We start from the raw sequence: 22,374 nt of genomic DNA on the forward strand, positions 1-22,374 counted from the left end.
CTGCAGCAGAGTCACGTGAGTCACTGCTGCTGCACAAACTCCACTAATATCCAACAGCAATGTGCCTCCATGCTTCACTCCTATGACAAATTCCAATTTCAGTGATGGTGTTTGTCTCTAAACTTTCAACTGGCTGGTGCATCATGGGTAAGACGGGTCACTACTGCCCCCTAGAGGACGTGAAGCAGCACCACACACTGTGTGTTTTCTCTTTGCCCCGAGCACCAATCAGCTTCCATCAGGGGATTGTTCACTGACGTCGTTCAGAAAACATGGACGTGAATTTGTCCTCCACCAAATGTTCGACGTCTCATCGATGTGAAGCTCGGGGATCAGACTCTCGTGCTGCTGCTGTGACATGAATCTTATGTGGACGTTGAGACTCAAACATCTGGATGAGGCCTCAACAGAAACTATAAAAAACTATTCCATCATTACACATGTCTGATAGTATCTATTCTTTATATATTCTTAATTCCTATTCCCATCAGTTTCATCAATGACAGATTAAACATCTCTAGAATATTATCAGTGAACTTCTGTAGCCTTTGAAAATCATCTGCATTTAAACATTAACCATTAATTTCAATGTATTTTGTGAATTCTGCCCCAAAGTTAATCACTTAATTTGAGTCTGTAAAGTATTTTCCTGAGAAGCACGAACATCAAATCATTTTCTGTGGATTAAGAGCAACAGGTGATATGAGTTTTTTTTATTTCCTAAAAAAGGCATAAAAGCTATAAAGGTTTTAAAAAAGTAAGAAGTGAAATAGTAAATAGATAAATATGCTGCAAACAGAGTAAACACACACGAGCATCATTGCACTTATAGATCAGGTACGTGTGTGACAAACAAAAATAGAAAGTTGTTCTTCTTTTTCTAAAGTGTCTAAATTTAATATTTCTTTTCATTTGCTTTTGTTGCATATTATATAATATATAGCTGCAAAATCAAATTTAAAGTGAAATATGAGCAGAACCACACTGTGATATCAAACTGTTTATTCTCATTAAACATTAAACGCATTAAACTCTTTGCTGTTACTTGTGGACTTTTATTTTTTTGAAGTGTATTCTTTTCCTGAATTCTAGTTATCGGGAGCTTTTATTTTTGAGAGGCCAGACAGGAAGTTTCGTCAGAGAATCGTTATTTGCAGAAGTTAGCTAAAGTTAGCTGCTTTCATACCGGAAGTACTATATTTTATTCAGTTTAAAGATAAAAACCGTATTAAAATGTATGAAACAGTAACTTATTGATTATTAAGACTATTGATTATATATTGAAGATACTAAATGTTATGTTAAAGCAAATCTAAACAGTGTTTTTCCCAATCGACGCTTTTATTTTCCAAAACACACCGGACGCTGGTGTATGTTGGAGCTAGCTTAACTTCCGTGTGGCGCAGTCTCGGTTGGGTCGCGGCGCTCGAACCTTCAACGTTATTTTTCCTGCGTCTTCAACCAAACGCGTCTTGTGTTTTTTAAACAGTGACTGAAAGATGTTTTCCTACATCATCGGTGTAAGTATCCGACCCGCGGCCGGGCCGCCATGTTGCGTGTTGACGCGCTGGCCGCGGCTAACTGGAGCTAACGCGGAGGAGAAGTTGAGTCTGGAACTCAGGAATCATCGTGACTCACTCGGTCCGTCTGTGGATCAACTGACGGGAGACAACGCCCCTCAGAGGCCGCACATGGCTGCTGGCCCCCGTTAGCCCCTGTTAGCTCCTGTTAGCTTCTCTTAGCCGCTGTTAGCTGCTGTTCACCCCGCTGTTAAGTGTCTGACCCCCCGCTGTTTGTCCTCCAGCTGATCCGAGGGGGCTTCGACAGCATCGTGAACCTGATCTTCAGGCTCCTGTTCTCCAAGAGGAGACCCGCCATCACCTTGGAGGACCCGAGCATCAAGTACGCGCTGCGGCTGCTGGACAAACAGGTGAGACACCTACCGCGTCCGGTAAAAACACGGAGGGCTCATAAAGTGTTGACATGGTGATACACAACACGTGTGTGTGTGTGTTGCACAGATCGTCAGTCATGACACCCGGAAGTTCAAGTTCGCTCTTCCGTCAGCTGATCACATCCTCGGACTCCCAATCGGTCAGTGACGTCATTCAGCACGAAACTCAATCAATCACGTGTTTGTGTTTGTTTACTTTTTCTTTTTTTTTAAATGTTTCTATTCTTACTTTCCATCTTTGCTGCTGTGACAGGACAAATTCTTTATTGTCGTAGAAAAAACATTTTCTGTTGCTTGATTTGTTTCGATTAATATTCAGACACATTATATCTGATCTAAACATTTAAATGTGAGTCGCCTTGTTATACGTTGTGTTTAATTAAGTATCTGATGTTTTCTAGGTCAGCACATTTATCTGTCAGCGAAGATTGACGGTAAACTGGTCGTGCGTCCGTACACGCCGGTGTCCAGCGACGACGACAAAGGTTTCGTGGACCTGGTGGTGAAGGTGAAGCTTCGATCGAACTCGCTTCTCTTCTAGATTTAAAGCGGCTCTTTGACTCTTTTTTTAAAAGTATTTTCCTCTGATTGTCGTCAGATTTACTTCAAAGACGTTCACCCTAAATTCCCCGAGGGGGGGAAGATGAGTCAGTACATGGAGAGCCTCAGGATCAATGACACCATCGACTTCAGGGGCCCCAGCGGTCTGCTCGTTTACCAGGGCAAAGGTGCAACACCAAGCCCAACTAATAACTGAGCTGGAGTCAGTTTTTATACAAGTTGAGCTCTGAATCTTTGACGCTGTGATTTCTTCCTCTTCAGGAGCTTTTGCCATTCAAGCAGATAAAAAGTCTCCAGCTGTGACCAAGACAGCAAAACACGTGGGGATGATCGCTGGAGGGACGGGTGAGTTCGACAAGAGAGGACGTTTGTCTGTCAGCAGAATTACACAAAGAACCTATGAACATAGTGTTTCCATTGGCGACTGTTGGGCCTCGGTGAAGGTCTGAGCTCTCCTGAGAGTCTTTTCTAGTTTATTCTGTAAAAGCAGTTTCTCCTCACAGGAATTCAAGATGTTTATTTGTCACAGTTTATACAAACATGTGAAAAACGTCTGCAGGGAAACTCCATTAGAAACAAAAAGGTTGTTAAGTAATAAAGAAGCAGCAATAACAGGCAGTTTTTCTCTTTTCAATTTTAGGTCTGCAACTTATCATTATTTTATTCGTTAGGTGATTATTCAAAACCTTATTTGTTGTTTTCCAGGAATCACTCCGATGCTGCAGCTGATCACAGCCGTGATGAAGGATCCCAAGGACCAGACGGTGTGTTACCTGCTGTTTGCCAACCAGGTGAGTTTCATGAGTCAGAGTCAACGCCTGCTTCACACTCAACTGTCGGTCGAAGCTTTTCTCTCTCCTGTTGTTATTCTAGTGATAACTCAGGTAAACATCACGATCTAAATAATCCCTGAATCCAGAATAAGGTCATAAGTAGAAAAGATGTAATAATACCCAACAGTTAATTTATGTCATAAACCCAGAATCTATATTTCTATCAATGTGCACTGTCCCTGTTGAATTCATCTAATGGACATCACTGTACAGGTCTTACTTTAGTTTATACATAACTTAGAATCAGTGGTTTTCATCCAGTTTTGAGTATTCATTGCTTATTGATGATTTGTCTGTCGTCTCAGTCGGAGAAAGACATCCTGCTGCGACCGGAGCTGGAAGAGATTCAGGTCAACAACCCGGATCGATTCAAGCTGTGGTTCACTCTGGACAAGGCCCCAGACAGTGAGTTCACATTAGTGCTGACAACGCTCTCATGTTATCTGATGGTGTCACACAGCAGATCCTGTAGATTCTCCTATATGAGACAGAATTTAAATAATGTCTGTTTGCTAATAGACGACATGTTGTACTGGTGGAGTCAGAGCTGTGGACATGAACTAAAGTGAAACGTGGAACAGGAGACTTTAGAAATAAACACCTGTTCTCTCTCTGCTTCTGATAACACAATAGAATAATTAATGATCAATGCCACAAGAGAGTTGGTGTTTTAGTTTAATCTAATGATTGATTTCATTAATGATTAATCAGATTATTCATTATTTGGTCGATTCATGTCAGAAAATAAAACCCCAGATTAATGCAGGATCACTTTCAGAGTTATTAGCTGTGCTGTTATTCAGTTTGTCTTAATTATATTATATATTTTTGTAGTTATTTAACTATACTTACTTGCACCACTGGATATCAATGTTCTCACCAGTAGGTGTCAGTAGTGTGCACTGTTAGATCTAAACTTCACTATGATAACCATTATTATTATTCTGGGTATTTGTTGAGCTGTGGTGTTTCTCCCCACATCAGACTGGGAGTACAGTGAAGGCTTCATCAGCGAGGACATGGTCACAGAGCACCTCCCCCCTCCCGGAGACGACGCCCTCGTGCTCATGTGCGGCCCCCCCCCCCATGATCCAGTTCGCCTGCAACCCCAACCTGGACAAAGTCGGCCACTCCGAAGATCGCAGGTTCACCTTCTAGACGTCGACGGCTAATTCAAAAAGAATTATCTCTACTCCAAAAAGCATTAAGCACTCATGTAGTCGGGTATTTGCACTATGTAAACAATATTTATGCCGTGACATTCATCATGCAACAGAATCACAGCACGGACCAAGACCTGCAGGGAGAAAGTGTGACGAGAGGGAAGTTGTGTATACGTGAGTTCAGGATTCAGATGTATATGTGGAGTTGTTCATGTTCGGACGAGAAACCAAAGTGAGATATAATCAGCTTGTGGTGAAATGAGGAGGTGATTTAAAAAAAATCTGTTGCTAAAGGAACCCAGTGTCAGGAGGTTTACTGGCTTTAGTGCCTTAACACTTGCAAAAGCTTTTTTTATGCACACTATATATAATCGTGCTTCATTTATATGGAACCACTCATTGTCCCGAGAGTTTAACCTGCTGTTTATCTGTGGTTTATTCTGCTCAGACGGATTTGTTCATGTTACTGATGCGATGTCTTGCTGCTTGTGTTTGAATATGCAACATAAAACCCAGTTACTATTGAACTATCCACGTTTGGATTTTTTATTTTAGTGCGACCGCAGTGCATGATGGGACCATCGACTGTCAACAAGGATGCATTGTGGGATATGTAGTGAGTGATGTTAATAAGAGTAAAGACAAAGAAAATAGATTTTTTCATTTTTATTAGCAAAAATTGAAAAACAACGTAGAAGAAGAAAACATTTGGTGAATTTCTTTATAGAAACAAAGACTTTGGTTTTGAACAGTTTCATGTTGAAGATTAAAACCACTCACATCCGTCTGGTAAACATGAAGCTAAACATTTATTTATCCTGTTTAGGACAATATTCAAAGTGAGCTTTATTTTTTGATGCGGACGTGAGTGATTTTCATCTCCTAACCTGTTTCCTGGTGAGAAAGCAAATACACAAGTTTCTCACAATGTTATAAAACGTGTGTACACATTTACACGTTTTCACATTTGTCTCAACCTTAATACTGTGTGTGTGTGATGCTGAAGTTTAAACAGTGTCCTGGATGATACAAGTGGAAAGAACTACTACCCGACACTCTTTAAAAAGAGAGGAGACAAATCTAAACAGTAAGGACGTCAATCCTTTGAATTAACTTTAAAAAAGTTAACGTACCACAACAGAATCATTTGACTGCAGTTGTGGACATAAACACTCGAGTGACATTTCTTTAAAATAAGACAAACATCTTAAAGTTTCTCACTGACTACCAGAGTAATAAAAAATAAATGCAGGCACGTTAATGCAAACCTTGAATTTGAAGTTCATGCATTATAACTGACACAGCTTCAATAAATATCAACGACACAGAGACTGTAACAGATCATCACTGTGAAAAGGTCTCACGTGGTCGTTATCTGGGACGTTTGAGGACGACGTCGCCACAGAATTGTTCTTTTGAACCAAAGTTCAGCTTCACGCGTTGGAGCTGTCGTGTGTTTCTGCTGCGTCGACGTCTGGATGACAGACTGAGGTTTCCTGGAAGAACCCGTCGCCCTTCAGCATGTTCTGAAACACAAGCCTCAGGTCAGTGCATCGCTCTTCAGCCAACTCGCTGCAGCAGCTCAGACTCTCACCGTCAGGTTGTTGATTCCCTCGGAAAACGCTCCGATCTGCCGCACCGTCCCCTCGGAGTCTTCCATCTGCCACACAGAGATATATGTCAAGAAGAAGTTCGGTAGGGAACAGAAGCAGGAGTGTTGAGCTCTGTACCTGTTCCAGGTGGTCCAGGTGGTCCTCGTAGATCCGGACCCCCGTCTGGAAGCTGCTGCTTTTGGGCATTTCCACGTTCATGGGGCAGACGTACTCCTCGTTGTCGTCCTGACGTTTCCTCCTCAGAGTTCCAAACCCACCGAACGACATCCGGCGAGGCTGAGAGTGAAACAGACAGGGTCACATGTTCAGGTGGTTTATTCTTTGTCTTGTTGTTCTGTGTTTGAATGCACTTATTGTAAAAGCATCAGCTAAATGAAATGTAAAGTAGCCACGGCGGCAGACGGGGATTCGTTACCTTGACCTTGGCGGTGGCGCTGAGGACGGTGTAGTCTGGGTTTTCCAGACAGTCCTGTTTGAGCCGCTGAGCCTCCGAGCCGACGAGCAGGTGGAAGTGTGTGGCCAGGTGGCGTCTCAGCAGGGTTTTGTTGGGGGGGATGTTGAGCAGGAGAGCGAGAGCTTCCACATTGAAGCGCGGCTCCAGCACCTGGAGAGCAGAGAGATATCAGAGGAAACATCATCATCGGTCTGAAGTGAGGAAAGTATTTTTGATGCTGTCGTGCTCACATCACGTGAGAGAACTTCAGTCTCTAGTTGTGACTCATCTTAGATGTTGGATTGTTTAAACATCAGGACGATGATGCAGCTGATCGGGGACTTATCGTGCCTGATGAAAGTTTGATGTAGTTTTTATAAATATTCGAAAATTAAATAAACCAATAAACTAATACAGAGCAGATCAATTGTCCCTATTTTCTCTTCTTGGTCGCTGAAGTTATTTTTGTCGCCTTATTTTTGTTTTTTCAAATTTGTTCCGACGATTATCCATTTATAGAATTGGATTTGTGAATTAATATAATTGTATCTAAACGATCATCTGATCCTGGAGCTGTGACTCGCTCACCATCAGTCCTCCATGAACGCCGCTGCCTCTCAGGTTCGGAGCGTACTCGGCCAGATCCACCGATCGGAGCCACTCCATCACTCGGTGGTTCGTCCACTGGGAGATCTCAGCCGGAGTCATGTTGTTCTGGACGAGGGAATCCAAACATAGATTTTAAATAAGTACAAATACATATTTTCAAATAGGAAACACGATGTGGTGTCTGGAGTGATACCTCGTCGGACGGTCGTCGCCTGAGGCAGTTTGCTTCGTAGGAGTTGAGGCGGAGGACCTGAATGGCTCGTTTGATGCCGAGGTGATGGAGAACGCTGCCGACCTTCAGAGACAACAAGTCCTCCTGCGAACACACACCACAGAGTCACCACACAGACACGTCCCCTGTGGTCAGAATATTAACAGCTCCACTGCAGCGTGACGAGGCTTGAAAAGGCGGCGGCGGCGGCGGCGGCGGCTCACCACTGTCATGTGGTCCAGCATCCGTCCGTCAACACGAGCCTCATCGAAGTGACTCTTGTACTGCGGGAGGCCGATGTCATCCAGCCATCCTGAAACAAAGAAACACAGCGTGTGTTGAATCTGAATGAAAAGGTCGTGGCTGACAGGCAACAGGTACTGTGGATGATGTGTCACTGACTGGTCACCCAGTTGTGGTCCAGTTTGCCCTTCAGGTCGTCCTCATCTGAGCCGAGCGCCTGGAGAGCCAGCTGCAGCTTCTTCCTGTGGAGAGGCTGCCTGATGCCCAGCTCCTGATCAGAGGAGGAAACAGGAAACATCCGTCACAGGAAACCAGCGGAGCATCTCAGAGAAACGCCGCATCACATCTCTTCTCTTTGCCCTCGTTCCAATCGTGAAGAAACATTCAAACACGGAGTTTCTGGAGGTTAAAACTTCAGCCTGATTAGGATGTTTCTCCCTACCTTCTCCACGTCGTGCTGCGACGCCTGCAGCAGCGTTTGCCCTGATTTGATCCAGTTCTGACCCTGAGCAGCGTATAACCCGAGGCCTTGTTCGTGCAGCCACTCGTAAACTTCCTCTTTGCTCCAGCGGGAGAAAGGAACATCGACAGCACTGAGACGAAGAGAGAACATCGACGAGAGGAAATGAGGGATTACAGTCACTTAGAGAAAAGTAAACTTTACCTGATGACGACCAGCAGATAATATATTTCTGTCTTTATATTTAAAAAAATAAAATAGTATATAATCTAATAATCTTGTTCCAGATGGCAACATCAATGAAATTACAACATTTCCCAGAATCCCGTTGTTTCTATAAACTCTTAACTCTTGTTCTCACCTGTCAAGTGTTTTGAAAAGACGCCCGATGTGAATTATGTCGACTCTTACTTGTGTTTAGCTTCTCGCGACCACCCGAGTCGGGGTCCGGCTGTGGCTCTGACTCCTCCCCTCCTGAACTCCATCTCCGCTGCGTCGTCGAGGTTGAAGGAGGTGGAGTGACTCCTCTTCAGCCTGCAGGAGTGAAATCAACATCACAGTATAAACATGATGAATATGAAGAGAATCCTCCGACGTTACTGAAAACACTCCAGTGTTACCTGCCAAAGAATTTCATGAAGCCTTTCGACTTCTTTTTGGTTTCTGGTGAGGACGCCAGGGGAGGTGCATTGTGGGATTTCTGTGGAGGAACGCCGGCCAAGTCCAGGTGATCTGTGCCTTTACGTTCCGTCTCAGCTGGAGAAATAACAACATGGACATTATTCATGTATATGATACAAGTTGTGACATCCCACCACCACTCAGAACAGAGGGTTTACTACATCACAGCTGAGGTCAGCCATGCAGAGAACCAGTTAGTCACCACAACACAACCAGTACGGACGGTTCACGACTTCACGGACACGTACGATCACAGCGGCTTCATTGCAGATGGTTTATGACGTCGTGGATCAGGGACAACTGGATGATTTCAGACAAGAAGAAACTAGAGAAACAAGGATTCCCAACTTTTCATGGAGGGATAATTTCATCTCTTGAGGCTCATTGCAAAACGCGATGAGGCATCACAAGAAAAGAAAAAAGGTTGGGAAACATTGGTTTGTCCATCGTAGAGTGACACTGAGTTCATGAACAGAAAGTGATAATGTGATAACGTGGTGTTGGAATAGTGGGAGAGATGAGTTCCAGTTTGGGGAAATTGGAAAATTCATGTGACCGCCAACTCAATTTTACAGTCAGCTCTAAATAGCAGCTTCCAATGTGAACGTCCATCTCTCATCAGACATTTTTCTGATCATATTTCAGTGTCAGTCGGTCCTTCAGGTGCATCCAGCTGTATCATCCAGAGCAGCCATACTGCAGGCCCACAAGGCCACTCTGCTCTACTGTACCTAACACAGGTGCACTGGAGCTCCGGGTGCGATCTTCACAATTTACAGAGGCATGGAAGAAACATCAGAATCAGCAATGAAACACTTTGAAATGACAAAAAAACAAATGTGACGATAATACAAGAGGATTAAAAACAGGCACAGGTTTGTTTCAGCTCACCGAGGTTGGAGGTGCTGGCCGCCTGCTTCCCTCCTCGCAGCTTCAGGAATCCTCGACCAAAAGAGGAGCGACTCTTCTTGGAACCAAACGCCTGTTCACTGCTGGTGTTTGATTTGCTGGGGGGGAGGGAACCAGCTGCTGCTCGGTTTATCGTCTAGGAGGAAAAATACAGGACGGAAGATAAGATGAAGCCAAAAGATACAAGATTTCCCTTTTAAATCCAAGCAGGAAAAGAGAGGAGGGTAAAAGTTGAGTTGCTCCATTCAACCACTAGGTGTCAGCGCAGGACTAAGTGCAGGACGTGATGGTTCATGTGAATTCTCTGAAACCAGCAGGAATCACATGGATCGTTTACACTCAACATTCAAAAAGGTCAAGAGAAGACACGTCTGAATGTTTGAGCTTTGGGTGAAGACGTGATTTAATCAGGCGGATGTCTGACTGGAGACTCAACGTGTGACAGAGTCTTACCTGGTCACTGCTGCTGGTCACGGTCGAGCTGAAACAACAAGAAGATTGAGTCAAGAACACGTGACTCAAGAGTCTTGAACTATCGACCACACTAGAAGTACAGTCAGGTTTCACACAGTCACACCGCTGACGTGATATTTGACCAAATGAAAGAAAGAAACTAATATTTTCAACTGTGCTCCAAATAAATACAAGTTCATGGTTTTCCCCAAAAATACAAATAAAATTAAGATTACAAATGAGCAAGTAACTGCTTCAAAATAAAATACATTACACTGATCATCAGCTGTTCCACTTTCACCCACATTGCAGGTTTTCTTCACTGAACCTGCTCGATGAGACCTTGTGTAAGAACCGTGTGAAATCTTTAAGCTGATCACTGGAGAATGAACATTACGTTAAATGCTCCAAGTATCAAGAGACGACATAAAATATATTAGCAAACCTTGTTGTGAGGATTCTTTAGGTGAAGATCTCTAGTTTGATTTTCAATGATTTAATCTTAAATGTGAAACTGTTGACTAATATGGAGGTTAAACAGATCGACTTCTCTACTGGTGAGAAATTTACATTGTGTAATGCAGAACAAATAAATAAAGTTCAAGCTGATGCTTTTCATTTGGTCTGAAACATTTTATTAAAACTTGAAATTGATCTTCAGGGAATGTGAACAAAAATCTGTTTCACTGACTAGAGTAACTTTTTTTAGTTTTTGATTTACAAAATAATAAAAATCTAAAATGAAAAGTTTTGTTTCTTCAAGGCCGACTGTGAACTTTTAGAAAGTCTGTCAATTTGTATTCTATTCTAAATAAAGCAACATGTAGTGAAAAATGATTAGATATGAAATCAGGTGAGTTTTACCTTTGCGTCTGTAACTGTCGTTCTCTGTCCAGCTCGTTCATCTCAGACAACACAGCGATACACGGAACCGACTGAGACGAGAGGCAGACAGAAAAAAGATAGGGTTAATTTAACATTTGTATTCCAGGGAGCAAAACATTTAGCCCAACAAATAAAAAAACCTGAACAGAAGCTCTGGATTCCACAGAGAAACAATTTTCAGAGTGGGAGGTTGGGATTGAGTTGTTTTGTTTTGTTTTTTCTGAAAGGAAGTGGAGAGTCTGGGGTTCATCCTGTGTGAATTGTTTTGACAGAGGTTGTGTTTACCTCGCCAAAGCTCCTTCCTGCCTCCCCCTCCAACGCCAGCGTGACCTGCTCCACCTCCATGGACACAGGAACCGAGGGATCATCTGGGATATCGTCATAGTCGTCTTCCTTCGACTTCTCTGAGGGAGGACAGAGAGGACAGAGAGGACGGTCAGCTGGGATGTGGGGGAGACTTAGACAAACTGTTTGAGTCTCGCCATTAATCTTCTTTATTTTATTATACTCAAAGATGGTTTACTGGAGATGAGCAGGATATGAAAACATGATCTTCTCAGAAACAAAATGTTCTTTCTCAAGGGTTTTATTCTTGATATTAGTTAGGGGTGAGTTGGTACCAAAATAACTAGTGAACCATAAAGTATATTCTATTATTGATAATCTGCAATATACTTTTTAAAGTAATGAGTGAAGTCATTCGTCTAAAATGCTGCAAAACTCTGAAGAGAGGCGTCAGTTTCCCAGAGCTCAAGGTTACTTCTTCAAATGTCTTGCTTTGTCCAAATAAACGGTTAAATGGTCAAATTATTAATTTACAAGAAAATATAAAAAGAGAAAAGCTGCAAATTATCACAATGAAGAAGCTGGAATCACAAAATATTTGAGAGTTTTGTACTCGATTAAATAATTGAGAAAGAATTTTCTGTTTACAGGCAGAGATCTCAAGAATAAAGATGTTTTGGCGACTTGATCTCAACACAAAGTGAAGTTGCAACAGAGGAGTTGAATACTGATGTAATGACATAAATGCACATGTTAAATTAGTATGTGTTTAGATGATGAGTCACATTTAAACGCACCTTTATCGAGCTCCTGCACTTCCTTGCACTTAGTTAGCGACTCCTCCAGCTCTTTAATCCGTCTCTCCTGAGGATAAACATGATGGAATTACAGTAAAGTCTGTTTTGATCAAATCAGCTGCTCATGACAACATCACGTGACACTTTACCTTCTGGTCGTTGGCGGACGTCAGCGTCTCCAACACCCTCCTCACCTTCAACATTTCTGTATCTGGACACAAGATAATAAACAAACAGAAATAATGAAGCCTCTGACGCTCAGCGTGTCGACCTCAGTGCGTCGGTCACCTTCTGTGGGTTTTAATGAGAAATGCTGCACAATTAAAAACATCCAACACTCGGTAGTTCAACCCAAACGAAGTTCATCTTTTTTTAAACTTTAAGTTCTGATTTTATCTTCTTTAAAAGCTGCACCAATTAATATTATTCATAATTTATTCAGCTTCTTATATCAGGTTTGTTTTTCTGCTTTTATTACTTTTGTTCTGTCTCAGTTTTCTAATCGCCGGCTAGAAAAGAGATTATTTTCCAAATCTTGGTCTTGGATAATATTGCTCAATCTGCTGGATGTGTATATAGACTTTTCTGTATAAGGTGATAAGCTCGTTTCTGTACCCAAATACAAGTGGTCAAGAGCTAAACACAGAGTTTCTAACTGAGTCTTGTTCAGAGTTTAAGTTATTTCAAAAATCATAATATGTGGTTGCAGTTAGATTATTAAATCAGGACGTTTGTTTGATGCTGTGTGCGTCTGAAGGACGTCAGGTTAAACTGTCCAGTGTTTACACGTAGACCAGAATACGAGTCTCTGCTTTGAATAAATGGAATTCCTCCTCCCCCGTCAGAGAAGATAAGATAAAGACAGCAGAGGGTGGAAGTACAACAGTCATGTGTTTGGTATGGAGCCTCCGCACAAGAACACTGACAAGGATTTAGGTAAAACAAAAAATGAGTTTGGAGCGTCTGTGAGATGTTAGATAGTAAAATAAATAATTAACTGAGGACTCGGGATGAACGTAAGAAACCGTTGTTGCTTCAGGAAAGCTGCTGGAGGGGGGGGGGGTGTTTTTAGGAATGTGAAATGTCTATTTCTCTAATCTTCATAACCCCTTGTATGATATTAGAGTTGAGCTGCATGAAACAGTTTAAGAAACTTCCAGACAATTGATAATAAAAACAACTCCCACCTCCGTCTCCTCCCTCCACCTTCAGCCGGCCCTCGTCCCTCAGCCTCCGCAGCTCCAGCTCTCGCTCGTCCAGCTGCTTCTGTAGAAGCTGCAGCTCGTCCTGCGACAGACGACAGAATAAATCATTGCTCTCTCGTCACTTTGTGAATCAGACTCTGACAGACGGACAGAATAAATTTAGTCTGGGTTTTTCGGTTTTAACTAGGCTTTTATTTCTTCCATTCCCATCATCCTTAGCTGCACTTTGTGTTTCGTGCTGATTGGCACATAATCGAATGCTAACACTCTAAACTAAGCTGATGAACCTGGTAAGTATTAAACCTCCTAAACATCAGCATGTCCGCCCCGTCACTGTGAGCATGTTAGCACGTAGCTCAAAGCATCACTGTGCCGACAGAGCTGGAGTCTGTCAGTCAGTCTGTCATTCTGTCTGTCAGTAGACTCACTGAACTCGTTTCAAACCCAGAGTTCCTTCAGAGACGTTTCGCAGAACGTCTTGTGAGCAGTGAAGGACATGTTATGTGTATAATCAGTGAAATGACCTTTGACCTGACATTAGTAGGAATTAGTCCGTAGGTCAGTGATGTATTTTAACTCTTTGTTCTCTGTTTATACACTAAGGGGGGGGAATTGTGAGATATATACACACACACATACATTTCTGGTTGTTAAATACTAACACACCTGAAAATGCATATCACGTGACCATTTGTGTGTAAATGTAAACAGGAAGCAGTTTGTCTTCTCTGCAATTTGTCGCCTAGTTACAGAAAAAACTACGAACGAGAAGAGAAATAGTAAAAAGTGGAAGATGATTGATTTCTAAGACGATCTGGTTCTGTTAGTGACAGCGAGTGTTTTCGCCTTCACCCAAAGCAGGTGCCTGTGTCATCCATTTCTAAACGTCTCAGCTTCTTTCCACTCATACAACACAGCTCTGGAGTTTTTCCATCTGAAACTGGGTCGGCAGTATTTTCAAAGTTCTCCATCTTGGGTGCTCGACAACTCCAGAGTGGTGTCAACGACAGGCGCTGACGGTGATGGTGAGATTCAGTGCAGGCTCACGCTGTTCACTACATCTGTAATCTAGATTCTAGTCTTCTAATCTAGAACATGTTCGGCATGCAGAACAGTGGACACACTGGAAAACAGGACAGACACAAACTGTCCCTGCAAACAGAAGGTTAAAAGATTAATTTGGAATCACGGAGATGTACCAGTTTCCCCTTCACAAGTGGAGGAACACATTGTGATTGTAAATTTGAGCCTGGTACAAATCTGGAGCCACTACAGGTGGAAGCACTTACAGCAAGTGTGTGGTGAGAGTCAGGAAAGCAGAGTGCAGCAGTGGAGGAAGGTTTAGAGGATCTTAAGGGCCAGAGACAGGAAGAGGACAAGCAGGAGATTAAACCTTGTTCACCTCGGCTCCAGTGAACCGCTCAGTGTTCCACTTTGGACGCTTGACAGGTTAGCATGTTGCGGGAAGATGTTAAATTTACAAAAGAGAGAGAGAGAGAGAGAGAGAGAGAGAGAGAGAGAGAGAGAGAGAGAGAGAGAGAGAGAGAGAGAGAGAGAGAGAGAGAGAAGGGGGAGGATGGAAACAGGGAGGAATGAGCAGAGAAACAAAGTCACGATTGGAGGGAAAGAAATCACAAGGTTTTCAATAAGTAATGAAGCATTTTTAAAAAAGGAGAAAAATCGATTCTGACCTGTGAACTACAAACACTCACTTTGGTAACTTTGAGTTTCTTCTCACACTGCAGTCTCTCGTTCTCCATGTCAGTCACCCTGAACCGCAGGTCCGTTACTTCCTGGTACAAGCCCTGAGGAAGAGGAAAGAATTCACATCACCCAGTGGACTTGGAGAGTAACCTGCACCGGGGAGGTTTGTGGAGACTGCGCGGGGGAGATGTCTGATAATAAAACTTTTTAAGAACGGGGGGGGGGGGGGGGGGGGGGGGTGAGAATTCCTGCCAAAGGCACCAAACTTTATTTTCAGACGGACGTCCCACTGGAGAGAATCTGAGAAGCTCATGGAGAAGAATCTAAATAAGAAGCGTCGTGGTCAGTTACAGCGTGGGAGAACAATCAGTACAGATATTAAGATCCTACTTTCACCCCATTAAACACTTGAGGATTTTAAAGCCACATTGTTTTCCCCACATTAATTTATAGGATTATGTCAAAGGCCCTGTTCAGACCTGGTGTTAACATCTGTCCTGAGACATTCATTCCTCCTTTCACACTCTAATGTGTCTCCTGTGACCACTTGTGATCCGATCGCACTCTCCTTGCTCGATATGCAAATAAACACGTTCGTCATTTCTGTTCAGGAAGAACAAAGGTATGTGTCTGTTGTCCATATATCTTTCGATAAACACAAATAATTGAGTGTATATGGATGTAATAATGATCACATCTGGACACACACACATGTATATGGCGTGAACAGGATTTCGTATAGTAAGCTGCACTGACTCCAGCAGCTTGTTCTGCTTTGAAGAAGTAGTGAGTTTTCCATTTTGTCAATTAGGCTCTAATGTTTAAATAAATACAGCGATCACAACGGGTCGGCATTGCTTAGATGGGATTAACGTAAACTTTCTATAATGGAGGCTCAATGGAAACTACAATAATTATGAACAGTCGCAGAGAAAAAAAAAATCCCCTAAAGCTTTTTACTGCCTGGAAAGTCCACATAATATTCTCCAAATGTATATGTTCCTGCTGGTGGACAGAATGTATGGAAACTGTTAGTCCCACAGCCTTTTAGAGAGGGGGGAGGACAGGGTGGGAGGTATGGATGGGTGGGGGGGTGGGGGGTTCGGGCAGGAAGCAGCTGCCGGAGCACACGAGGAGTTTAAGCCTCTTTTGTAAACGTTGAAGAAGTTCACCCTGCACCACATGACAGCTCCGGGTCGTCCAGCCGAGTGAGACGAACCTTTGTGACTCAAAAACAATAACTGGGCGGCCGCCAGGATTCAGACATGGAACGTGGTGCAGGTGCAAACTGAGAACATCGCTCCATCTCTGCTCTATTTCACAGGCGACAGTCTACCTCATGGTCCCTGTGGTCTCGCTCCACAGTCGTCAGCTTCAGCTTCAGACTTGACACCTCGGTCATCAGCTCCAGCTTCTGGGTCTCCAGCGCCGATCGGTTCAGCAGCTCCTGTAGAGCCAGAGGGAAACTTTAGGATATGGCAGTTTTACAGAAGGTCGAGAAAACTGCCTGTTGATTTCCATTCATCTAGATTTCACATTTGAAATATTGACCTAGTAGAAGCATTACCAGTTGAAGAAGCTCCTCAGTAGCATTGAGTTTCTCCCGGTGATGGTCGAGACAAGAGTCAAGGTCTCGAATCTTTTCGCCCTGCACCTCCACCTGGTCTGTCAGAACGCTGACCTGCACAGTGAGGAGACATCTTTTATTATCAGCTTTTTATATTCTACTTCTTCCACATGAGAGATTTCTGTATATTATGCCTATTAAAGTCTCAATAATCTAATTCTAACATTATTTACTTATGAATACATCATTTTATTAAGTATTAATTTGGTTGGAATCAAGCTTTCAAGGACATTAATGATTTCCACAGTGTGATTTCCACAATGAGTCACTGTCATGACCCAAAATAGATGCAATGGCACAAAAATGATGTTTAATAGTTGCAGTACTTTATGGAAACTTTTTCACTGCTGCCAAGAATATTAAAAAAGGTGCTAATTTGGTTAATACTGAACAAACTTTACATTTAAATGGAATTCAGATGGTTTGAATCTATGCAGCAGGTTTGAATGTTATTAGGAAACTATGTTAAGTTCTTTATAAAAGGGTCACATGGTGTCGCTGTGGGTTGACGTCAGCATTAAAACACGAATCATTTGTTCATATTTCTTAAAATCTGTTGAGTATTTCTTTGAAACGATGAGACAAAAACAAGACTCGGCCCCTTTGACAGACCTCATCACACAAACTTGTTTACCTGGAGAATAAGACACTCTTTGTCACTCTCCAGTCGCGACAGACGATCTTGGTTCAGTGCGTCTGCGCCGAGTCCGTTGGCCTGAAATCAGAAATAGCACAAGTTGATTTGAGAGAGTTCATGATAGAAAAGCAGAGTGGAGGCCTCCAGCTGTCATGTTGAAATACGAATCTGGCTAAAGAGGCCAAAACTAAATATCCTTCACCCTTGAGCCACATAGATCTCGTAGAATATTGTACAACTACATCCTCTAACCTTTGTGACAGTGAACTCACAGGGTTTCCCCCTGGAAGGAAAAAACAACAGATTGGACTTTTCCAGAAAAGCATGCGAGGGTCAGTCACTGTTCTCACATGGAAGTTATTTGAAAAATTGAATCAAAAGCAAACTGCACGCTCGAATATCACACATGGAGAGACGAGAGTGCGTGAGGGAAGAAAAACAAAGAGCCTCGAGTTTAAGAAGATGGAAAGTATTTTCAGCCGGACGCCTATAGAAAGTCTCATCACTCACGCGGCACGTCATAACAGCACTCGCACAATAAACAGAGTCACTGTATGGGCAGTGGAACACGATCAAGAGATGCAAAGCAGATCAGAGAATAACTCAAACCAGGTGACGTCTAAAAACTGCACTGTGCAAACTTACAGCTCATTATCCTGCTGAGCTGCAGAGACAGATATAAAAGTGAGTTTCTCCTTTTTTTTTGTTAAATCAACTTTGACTGTTATGATTCATGATGATGTTCGCCCTCTGTGGTGAATGACAAGAGGAATCAGAGAAACCATTTTTTAAATCATTGCCTCAGTTTGTGTGTCTTGGCCGGGTCTGATTAGTATCCGGCCTGGAGAGTAAAAGCCTCCAGGAGACAGTGGAGGTGGAATGAAACCCGAAGACTCAAACAAGCGGAGGAGGCGGTTTGAGATTCACACTATCCAGATGTTGGGTACAAAGGTAAAAATGCATATAGGAGGCGTATATATTTAAACTTCTTGAATACACATTGATCTGTATGCAAGGACAGATTTGAACCGTACTTCTACTCTTACAAATACATATCAATCAGTACTGTAACTACAATCTTATTGGTTTTGTTTTGAAAAAGACAAAAAAAACAAATTCAGGACTTTTTCTTTGACAGTATTTTTTGCTGTATCACTTTTCCTGCAGCCACCCACTCCCAAAAAACAACGAAAGCTAAAAAGGCCTTTATTATTACCATCCCTCCGTGCAGCCACTCTGCCAACCCCTCTGCGGTGGAATCGGGGATCTGACAGCGCAGGTTGTCCCTCTCCTCGTTGTCCATGAGCTCCAGTGCCGCCCGCAGGTCCTCAAGGAGGTGCAGCACCCGGAGGCCCCCCATGAAAGGTGAGGTGGGCGACTGGCAGTCGAAGAGCCCGTTGGAGTAATCCATCGCCTTGGAGCCTTGGGAAGCGCGGATGGAAGAAAGTGACTATTTCACAATATCATAAAAACAGTGAGGTTGTGGAATCACAGTCTCTCATTAGTGTGGTATGAAAGTCATAATGAAAATCTAATGTGTTGGGTTCTCACAGACAAAATGGCAGACGATGACTAACGAGAAGAATTTATGACCGAAGCTGGTTGATCTGTGGTTGTGGTGGAGAAAACGGGGACAAGTCGAAGCTGTAAATTTGACCATTTGTGCAAATGTATGTTTACTTCTTTCTTCTGAACTCCAAGTTGTGTGGATGTCGTTTAACAAAAGGGTCCGAAACATAACAACTGAAAACTCACAACTGATGCATGTGGGTTTGATTTAGAAATCGTTGAATGCACAAGCAGAAGCCTGATTCCCACAGTAAATATACATGGGTACAGACACACACTGAAGTGTTTGCATGTGAACATCTCTGCTTGTTCACACAGAAATGCAAAATAATTAACATCAGCCATCATTGTGCAAATCGTAGGTCTTGAATGGCATCTCCTGTGTGTCATGAATGAAATTTGAGCCAATAAAACAATGTAAACACTAAAACCTGATATTAAATCCTTTTAATATTTTCATTTAAGAAGCATTTTGGACTGAGTGAACATTTTGTTTTCCAAATAGCTCTGAATGTTTCACTCTGAAGACACTGAGCTGAGTTTATCTGTAATTTTACTCCAACACGACCAAGTTTAAGGAAAATAACAGCACAACAACTATATTTAGGCACTTGTTGGTTCTCTCCACAGACATAATGGGCGAGCACATGATCAAATAAGGCATCATATGACAGTATAATTGAATAATGACAATTACATTTTCTCCTGTATGTGCTGAAAACACATTTTCTGATATTCTTGGAACAAGCAGCAGCAGCAGCAGCAACGTGTTGACTGAACTCGAGAGCACAATGTTCCCATCGTGTGCTTGGGACCACTTCGCACCATCTATCATGTGACTGGAACCTCAGCCGTGATGAAGATGTCCAGTGGTAACAAAGAGGGAGCTAAGTGAATTAATATCCAAACAACCACGGTACTGCACACAGTAGCGAGGGACTGGGGCTCGATGATGGCTGTGGTTTCTGTGGAAACAGTGGGGACTCTGCATCATGTGATCAGCCGCCGTGCTCCTATTGGAAAGGTCAGCGCTATAATTACACACATCGGCGGAAAAGTAGGGGACTCTGACGCTGGAGCCTGCTCTGCTCATCTGCTGCAGCACAAGTATACAGCGGGTGGCCAAAAGTTCCAGAGCAGGAGTTCGTCTTCCAAACTCTCAGAGCTTGAATAATCATTAGTTTCCGTCACTGCTGGGACAATGGAAACTTTCTTTCCTCGTGGTTGGGACAGAAAGAGCCAGTGACGAGGGATCCAGCAGCACCATTTTGTACTACTTATGTATATTCAGGAGGATTGCATTAAACTTCAGGAGGGAGAGAAGGGCACATTTTGTTGCCGTCCACTGGAAGCAGAATTTCCAGCTTGCAATGAAATGACTTCCAGATGTGGCCGGACCCCACAGTATATACCATGCCCACCACCTCAAGTGCTGTGGCCAGGTCTTAAAGTGTACAGTGTGCAGTGCGGTTACCTGCTATGATCCCATCCATCTGCTCCAGGGCAGCTGCCAACATGTCACTGGCGTCGGACATCATCATCTTCGCTTCAATGAATCTGCAGAAGAGAAAGAGGCAGGTTTTTAAAAGAAGGAGATGAGAGGGAAAAAGAGAAAGAAGACTCAAACAATCTGCCAAAGACAATATATCAAAGAACAGAGAGTTTCCCAAAATTTACAGTAGCAAACTAATGGACGTCTGCAACAGCAGGGAAATGGTTTTCTCTGCTGACGAGCTTTTTGCAAATTAAACTAGTAAACTAACCTTATTTATGGAAACTACACAAAAACAGAAAACAAAAAAAAGTTTCTTCTTTGTCTTGTGTGACTGTAAACTGAATATTTTTGGACTCCTGGGTTGTAAATGTGAAGACATCAGTCAATACTGAAAACAGTTGTCACTCTATTCCCTCTTATTCTTTATTGTTCACAGTATTAACTTGCTCCTACGCAAGCATCACTTTCAAACTACAAAGCCTGCTTCTATGTTTTTCACATTTCCATGGGAAAAAAGTTTAACAGGGTTATCGCTAATCATGTTGTGATACTAGCTCACATTCTTCCCTCTCCCCTGGCTGCTGCATCAAATTAACCCTGCACTTTGTGTCACAATAACCCGGCTGCTTGAGAGACAAAAAACAAAAGTGATCCCCGGGGCTTTTTTTACCCAGCAGGCCTCACTTCCGGCGGCGGAGCAATCATGGGTTGCTTGTGGGCAGAGCCCCCGTCTGGAATAATGACACCATTCTCCCAGGGGTCTCAGGCGCTCGTAGCATTGGCATGTTTGGCATCTCAAACTTCCACAACAAAGTTGGACAGTTTCCCCATGACCGCTTCAAACACCCGTCACGTGTCTCTACTTCACTTTGCAACGAGCACTTATCACCTCAAATGGAATCTGATTTGCTGAGGTTGAAGACAGTGTGGAGTTTGTGTGGATACAGCAGCTAAAACCCAGAACTAACAACATAAAAACAGAGGCTGTGCTTGTTCAGACGTCCCATGGTAGGAGACTGGGGGGGTGGGCAGGGTCTGCAGACTTAATTTCCTCCCTCTCCGGGGTCACAGTGTCACACCTAGCAGGGTAAGAAACGGGCATGACGAGGGTAATTAAACCAATGGTGGGGGGGGTGGGGTCTGCAGTTAAGACAATGGGGCCTTTAAGTTCTCCGTCGCCTTAATTCCACAGAATCAGGAGCAAGTTTATTTTCCAAACTACATGCACGCTCCTGCAAAGCTCCATCAACATATCCGAATAGATCGTGAACTGAATACTGGTCATGCACGTGCACACGAGACATTTAAAGCCAAAGACCACGCTCAAGAAAATATCAAAATAAAACAACTCGCTTTCCAACTATATTTTACAGTTCCCATGGGGGGGGGGGGGGGGGGGGGGGGGGTTCCAGGGCGGAAGAAAGCCACAGATGCGACATCTTACTACTGATTCGTTTTCCTCCACAGGTATTTCCGGAGAATGATGGAAAAGCATCAGTCACCCTCAACAGGGTGGAAGCTGTATTTGCTCAGCTGCTTTCACCCGGAGAGAGAAAAGTACAGCTTCTCCAAAATGTTTGTTGTGAATTCAAATGTTTTCTATCTCAGTGTGAATGCTCACAACAACAAATGGCAGGAAGAGAGGAAAACCAGTGTGAGCCATCATATGCTCCATTCAGCCATCCTGCATACAGGGTCTCTGCAGGTTAAGTTAAGAGACAGACACATTTTGCACATCTTATCACATGAAACACTTAAAACCTGAGGAGAGGAGCCCACAGACGAGGGTCCAGCTCTCCGTCCACGTGATGAAGAGTGAAGTAATCATGATTGATTGAGTGAGCGCCACGCACATTCCTGAGCAGGTTAGTTCTCCCAAAAACAAAACACTAACGCCTGGTACCAACATCTCCATCGACCTCTGTGATCCCCCCCACCACACACACACACACACACACACACACACACACACACACACACACACACACACACACACACACACACACACACACACACACACACACACACACACACACACACACACACA

The 22,374-nt window shown here is 43.2% G+C and overlaps 2 protein-coding genes across 8 annotated transcripts in view; one reads left to right on the forward strand and one right to left on the reverse strand.

The window, feature by feature from the left end:
- Window positions 1-1,499: 1,499 nt before the first annotated feature.
- On the forward strand, window positions 1,500-5,043 carry LOC117757149 (NADH-cytochrome b5 reductase 3-like). The gene is given in 10 exon segments (XM_034577995.1): window positions 1,500-1,520; window positions 1,805-1,930; window positions 2,022-2,094; window positions 2,356-2,462; window positions 2,553-2,682; window positions 2,777-2,860; window positions 3,221-3,306; window positions 3,654-3,753; window positions 4,333-4,424; window positions 4,426-5,043. Coding segments are annotated over 10 exon segments (900 nt in total). The 3' UTR covers window positions 4,507-5,043.
- A 131-nt stretch (window positions 5,044-5,174) lies between these two features.
- The window catches only part of LOC117757121 (liprin-beta-1-like), a 62,476-nt gene continuing 45,276 nt past the window's right edge, over window positions 5,175-22,374 (reverse strand). For 4 of the 7 annotated variants that reach the window (XM_034577909.1, XM_034577911.1, XM_034577908.1 and 1 more), the window contains 25 exons: window positions 20,307-20,389; window positions 18,480-18,685; window positions 17,261-17,341; window positions 16,567-16,680; window positions 16,336-16,446; window positions 15,008-15,100; window positions 13,278-13,377; window positions 12,240-12,301; window positions 12,091-12,157; window positions 11,294-11,412; window positions 10,988-11,058; window positions 10,124-10,151; window positions 9,653-9,806; window positions 9,493-9,525; window positions 8,701-8,836; window positions 8,492-8,614; window positions 8,063-8,213; window positions 7,780-7,891; window positions 7,602-7,690; window positions 7,360-7,482; window positions 7,146-7,271; window positions 6,540-6,728; window positions 6,242-6,400; window positions 6,106-6,171; window positions 5,175-6,037 (listed from right to left, as the gene is read on the reverse strand). In XM_034577909.1, coding sequence (XP_034433800.1) covers window positions 5,945-6,037; window positions 6,106-6,171; window positions 6,242-6,400; window positions 6,540-6,728; window positions 7,146-7,271; window positions 7,360-7,482; window positions 7,602-7,690; window positions 7,780-7,891; window positions 8,063-8,213; window positions 8,492-8,614; window positions 8,701-8,836; window positions 9,493-9,525; window positions 9,653-9,806; window positions 10,124-10,151; window positions 10,988-11,058; window positions 11,294-11,412; window positions 12,091-12,157; window positions 12,240-12,301; window positions 13,278-13,377; window positions 15,008-15,100; window positions 16,336-16,446; window positions 16,567-16,680; window positions 17,261-17,341; window positions 18,480-18,685; window positions 20,307-20,373 — 2,673 coding nt within the window. In that variant the 5' untranslated portion in view covers window positions 20,374-20,389 and the 3' untranslated portion in view covers window positions 5,175-5,944. Of the gene's footprint in view, window positions 6,038-6,105; window positions 6,176-6,241; window positions 6,401-6,539; window positions 6,729-7,145; window positions 7,272-7,359; window positions 7,483-7,601; window positions 7,691-7,779; window positions 7,892-8,062; window positions 8,214-8,491; window positions 8,615-8,700; window positions 8,837-9,492; window positions 9,526-9,652; window positions 9,807-10,123; window positions 10,152-10,987; window positions 11,059-11,293; window positions 11,413-12,090; window positions 12,158-12,239; window positions 12,302-13,277; window positions 13,378-15,007; window positions 15,101-16,335; window positions 16,447-16,566; window positions 16,681-17,260; window positions 17,342-18,479; window positions 18,686-20,306; window positions 20,390-22,374 lie in introns of all 7 variants that reach the window. The other 3 variants (XM_034577907.1, XM_034577913.1, XM_034577906.1) reach the window with 2 other exon arrangements.

This window comes from Hippoglossus hippoglossus, chromosome 23 (genome assembly GCF_009819705.1).
Source record: "Hippoglossus hippoglossus isolate fHipHip1 chromosome 23, fHipHip1.pri, whole genome shotgun sequence".
Taxonomy (NCBI): domain Eukaryota; kingdom Metazoa; phylum Chordata; class Actinopteri; order Pleuronectiformes; family Pleuronectidae; genus Hippoglossus; species Hippoglossus hippoglossus.